At 34.0% G+C, this 6,000-nt stretch overlaps 1 protein-coding gene across 1 annotated transcript; it reads left to right on the forward strand.

Moving 5' to 3' along the window:
• The first annotated feature begins 975 nt into the window (after positions 1-975).
• Positions 976-4,864, forward strand: LOC113506800 (anther-specific proline-rich protein APG-like). Its single transcript, XM_026889636.1, has 3 exons — positions 976-1,527; positions 2,887-3,026; positions 4,751-4,864. The coding sequence occupies exons 1-3, from the start codon at positions 983-985 to the stop codon at positions 4,807-4,809; spliced, it is 744 nt and encodes a 247-aa protein (XP_026745437.1). The 5' UTR covers positions 976-982; the 3' UTR covers positions 4,810-4,864.
• Positions 4,865-6,000: the final 1,136 nt, after the last annotated feature.

The following is a 6,000-nucleotide window of genomic DNA, read 5'->3' on the forward strand; positions in this document are numbered from 1 at the left end:
CACCTGATTCCGCGGTGTTTTCATTATAACTTAATAGACCATTGAAAACTGAGTATTTATGGTATCTTTTTTTAGAATTGGATATTTTATTAGAAGTGTTTATCAAACCTGAAATATAATCACAGTTCCACTATAAAAAAGATTAAATATGAGTCTGTGGCTCCTTATTTCGATTTTAAAATTCTAATTCCGATGAATTTGGTTCCCTATTTCGAGTGTTTAAAATATAAAGGAAAGGAGGTGGGGTGAATTTTGATTTTTTAACATTATGTATCTTTCTTCCAACCTGTTTTCCTTTCTATTTATTGTCTTTGGATTTTAAATCAGTCTTTTTATCCTCAATTTGTGAAGAAAATACTCAAATGTAATGATAAAAAATATAAACTTTCCAATATTTCAACCTAAAAAAAACTTACACTAAAGCATCATTTGCTCTTATAAATATGAACAGCTAAATCATTAAGTGAATAATGTGTCGTGCACACAAAATCAACTTGTAAATTGCTTTGATAACACCTTTCTTGTTAATACATCGGAACATGGTGCCTTTACCTTAATAAATTAAATTTGTTATTTTTTTCGTCTTTTCCGCATTTTTTTCGTATTTTCTAACCGTTTAAACCTACCCTAGACTTCTATGAATATTTCAAGACTAAAAAAAGCCAAATCGGTTCAGCCGTTTTCGAGTTTTAGTGAGACTAACGAACAGCATTTCATTTTTATATATATAGATAAGGTGGCCTCTATAATAGGTACTTAGCTAAATCCGGTTAGACTGGAAGCCGACCCCAACATGGTTGGGAAAAGGCTAGGCCGATGATGTTGATATACCACATTAATAGTTTCTATAGTTAGTAACAATAGTTTTTTATTTTATTTGTGAAGTAAATTAACTTCGTTCATTTCAGCTCTTTTTACAAGCGGCGCGTTTGGCCAAAACGAAGACACAAATGAAGAGTTAGAAGATAGGTATGGTCGAAACATGGCTCCCATTCAAAATTTCTACCCAGGACAAAATCAGTTTCCCGGGAAAAATCTCTACTCCTGGCAAAATGTGTTCCCCTGGCAGCAATTTCCACAGGATCCCAAGCACCCTAGACCGGATCAGTACCCCAGTCCGGACCAGTACCCCAGACCAGACCAGTACCCCAGACCGGACCAGTACCCCAGACCAGACCAGTACCCCAGACCGGACCAGTACCCTAGACCGGATCAGTACCCCAGACCGGACCAGTACCCAAGACCGGACCAGTACCCAAGACCAGACCAGTACCCCAGGCCAGACCAGTACCCCAGACCGGATCAGTACCCCAGACCAGACCAGTACCCCAGACCGGATCAGTACCCCAGACCAGACCAGTACCCCAGACCAGACCAGTACCCCAGACCAGACCAGTACCCCAGACCAGACCAGTACCCCAGACCAGACCAGTACCCCAGACCGGATCAGTACCCCAGACCAGACCAGTACCCTAGACCGGACCAGTACCCGCCACCGACCCCCACTACAGCGTCACCTATTGACAGGTGTGTATCTAGATACGCGGGAGCGTGTCGAGACAAGGTCAAGTAACGGATGCCGAGCAGTACCGTGTGTAACCCCCTCATAACTCAAAAACTATTTTACATAAACATGTCAAACTATATCGAGACTTGCTAGATAAATGTGTACTCCAAACATTAACATATCTCAAACGGCTATTTAAATATTTACGTTCAAAAATCATCATTTTTCCACTGACTAACCCATATTCAACTGACCAAAATATATTATATATCATAATTCTAACCCAGTTCCAGATGACATAGAAAGTTTTTTGACATGGAGAACTGAAAATTGTTTTTTTTTATAATTTTTCATTAAATTAATTCCATTATACACCGTGATTTTTTAGTCGTCTTACAAAAACAGCCCAGATCATGTATCCAATGACTAGAACACGTTCATGATAAAAAATAGGTATTTATGAGATTTGAATAAATTTAAAATGCAATTTTTATTCAATATTATGATGCAATTCGTGTTTTTTTAGTAACACAGCTCTGTTGCGAGCACGGTCCGAGCCTTGTAACAATGGTGAGGGGCGCAAGCGGCGGCGTTTTTATCATTTTTAAAAGTATTTTCAGATTTTTCTTGATTAATTATTATTTTTCTTCGTACTTATTGTCTTAGTTGATGATAAAAAAAAAATCGCGCCTAGGGGCATTTTACGTCGGATACATGAACTGGGCTCCTTGTGTTAGATGACTAAAAAATCACCGTGCATATTTACTGCCTGTAACTATAAAATTAAATAATTTCTGTACAAAGAGGTACTGTACATATATAAACGAATTATATTATAGCCTTCGCAAGTTCTGAACCTATTACTTTACGATACTAAAAATTTGTCTTGCTGTTAGAAACTAGCCATGGAACATAATTTATTCGTATATGAGAACTAGCGTAACTATTATCCTTCTTTATAAGGAGAAATGATATTTCATGTTAAATATAAATAAATGAATTTCAGGACTGACCATTGAACTCGACACACATTTCGATCTAACTCTTTTGTCGTTGAAGTCAACAACAAAGGCATAATATATAGGAGTTATATCATAATTCTGAACTTGGTTATCATTTCACATTTATGTTTTTGATGAGATATAACAGACAATAATTCTTTAATCAATTTTATTTACAACTATCTTGACCCTCTTTCTGACCAAAGAGGTCCGAGGTAAGAGGTCTTTCTGAAGCCATAGTGGTGCATCAAGTCAATCTAAAAATGAGCTTTCTTTTCTTTTTTTTATTATTGTAAATTCACTACTTTTTTTTATTGTCGTCTTTGGTCACTTTTTTCTCCCTACGTGATTTCTAAGAAACTTTTAAATAAATTACAGGCCATCAACTATGCCGCCAGCCATTCTCCTCTGCATCACCGCATGTCCAGTAACATCTGAATACAACCCAGTGTGTGGAAGTGATCGCGTGACTTACAGTAATCCTGGAAGGTTGGCTTGCGCTAATATGTGTGGCGCTAGTAAGTATTCAACAATAATTACAATATTAGACTAAGAACAAGCTAGTTTCCATAGAAAGAGTGTAGTGTGAAGTAAGGTCAGTTCAATTCGGACCATGTCTTATTAATTAGCCAGATTCTGTTTACTTTCGCTGTCCATTGATTTACTGTTGCAAAGTAAGTGAAGTGACCAACATGACCTATTTTAATTCGAACTTAGGTTTGGTCGACGCAGATGTCTCTCTTTTAATTGAATTTTGTTGTCTCTTGTGTAACACTTTTAGGTTAAGTAGCTTTTTACCCAAACCGTGCGTACGATGAGGGTCAGCAATTTTTGATTTCTTGAAAAGTAGAAATATACTTAAAAGAAACTGGCACAAGAAACTGTAGTATTTAATTAATCTTTAACATTTATATTAAAATTAATATATCTTTAACATTTATATTCCACCTCATTCTTATAGATTTTATGAGCCGGTTCAGTAGATAACGTGGGCGGCTTTTCCTTGATTATAATGGTCAAATACTATTTTTTTATGCATGTTGACCATAATGAAAGACCTTGTGATTAAACAACTGACATTATATATATAAAACGCCGTAATTTAAATGAATCACATAATGTTACCTATGACCTTAGAGAAAACCTTAAGAGTCCTTATTTATAAATACTGGGATTTACCCTATGACGTTATTATAGATCTTGGATTTCTTTGATGCAGTTTGTTTAACCCATTAGTCTAATTTATTTTTGAATCGTATGCCTGAGTCAGGCTATAAGGCCATTGATTGTAAGTAGGTACGTCATCTTCATCTAGTTACTATTAAAAAAATATTTATATTATTCTATTGGTTACAAAATGCATAATTCTGCTTTTGAAGTGCTAAAGTAAAAAAGTTCTCATAGGAACTTCTTTGTTTTTTTTACCGGTAGAACACACGCTGTTACGTATAGTAACGACAGATATTTATAGTATAAAATATTTTTTTTTATGAAGTTGGTATTTTCAGAAACAAACTTATTTCTAGGGCCATTGATTGTGTTGTAGGCTTCGGTATATTAGTACTAACAATAAATCCATTGTAGTCTATATTTGTCTACCTACAAATGCACCTTCCTCATAATAAATCACTGCTTCTAAGGCAATTACTATAAACTACATTTACACAATATGTATTCAAAATAATTGCCAATTGTTACTTCGTTAATATGAGGAAAATATAACTCTATAATTTTCTATGAAATATATATATTACACAATGAAACATGTTATGAACAGGTGTGACGAACCTATTGTTTAAACCTATTATTGTTTTTCAAGAGGATATTACTTAATAACAATGTTATATGGATTTTAACAGAATTAGGAATTATAATTTACATTAGAAAATATATTTTATCATAAGACAAGTAGTGTTGATTGAAAAGACGGTTTAGTTTTGCATAGGTACATTTTAAAGTTAACAATACTTAAGTTACTAATTCAAGATCAAGACAATTGGAGAGGAGCTCATAGCGTTCATGTAGACTAAATCCTCAAGGTACATAAAACGTTTTTAAACAAACGCAGGCATGTTTTGCAACCGCTGTGTTACAAAATTGTCTTTCTTTCTTACCATGTTAAGGCGTTTTTTTTTGATATGACCGAAGTCAGTGTCAACACATAATTATGCAGAGTATTATACAATAAAACAACTGAAATATCATTAAACAATGTACTATTTTATTTATTTGTAATTTTCAGATGTCACTTTGCTCAGACAGGCGCCCTGCCCGACTATGCAACCGTTTACCGCACAGTAGACCGTTACCTATTACCTGTATTCAAATGATTTAATAAATTATAAATTGCAACCTACTCCACTATTTAATATCCTTAACCTAAATTACAATAACTCTTAAGGTAGTTAGGTTATAAAAAAACCAAAAGGACGAGAGAGAAGTTTTATAAGTTTTCATTTAGTTTCACAGTTCCTTTTGCCTGTTATCACAGAATCTATTGAATGAAATCTGAGAAACTAGTCGGGCTACCCCGATAAATACGCCTGAGTAAACCGTAACATCATTTAATAAATAGATCCGCTGATCTAATGCTGATGCTGGCAGTAGCCACAGTAACTCCGCAATATAACAATTGTATCCGTCGAGTTTTGGCCCGTTTGATTGGTTTTAACGAGTATTTTGGTCCTTTATAAACCTTATACGGATAAATGTTTTTTTTATAAGACTTCTCATGCCATTGAAAGTACTAAACCTATTAATGAGATACACTGTTTTCATTACATAGTTATTTATCAGTCATTTACAATGAACTGCAAACTGTATAAATATATCTTAGTCACGTTGATAGAAAATGCAAAGAATATTAATCATTCACTTACCATTTACAAGATTATGAGCCAGCAACTAGACTACTATCAATTGTTAACTTAACCACTAGCTTTTTAAGTAAGAATTTGCTATTGGAAAAGCTACGATGCACTACACGTCACAGAGCGGCAACTCTCTTATGTAAACAGGTGGAAGAAGACCAAACTTAATGCTTTTATCGCTTTTCATTTTCTAGGTGTTGGAATATCTCGTAATTTTAAATGTAACCGTAGGTTACCTTATTTACCGACTATGTTTATGTTAAGGTACAGTGTCTCGTTGCTATGACACTATTAAATGGCGTGTGGAAGCCTGGTATCGTTTCATCAAATGTCCGAGCAAGTCTAAAGATATATTACAATTTATTGATTTTTGTCCATATTCGTAAACAGCTCAAAAACCATTGTTTATTATCATTTGACATTTTGCTAATACTAATAAATGTATTTTGCACTTATAAAATCAATTAATTTAATTAATTTAGCATCAGTTAAGAAAGAGTCTTTTTTTTCAAGCTTCCAAAATTAGAACTAAAAAAGTATAATAAAAAAATTAGAGGATAAAAAACATTATCAAGCTGAGCGAATAGCTGAGACTTTTTTCGTATAAAAATAATTTTCTAAA

This window comes from Trichoplusia ni, assembly GCF_003590095.1.
Source record: "Trichoplusia ni isolate ovarian cell line Hi5 chromosome 25 unlocalized genomic scaffold, tn1 tig00003327_group24, whole genome shotgun sequence".
Classification (NCBI taxonomy): Eukaryota; Metazoa; Arthropoda; class Insecta; order Lepidoptera; family Noctuidae; genus Trichoplusia; species Trichoplusia ni.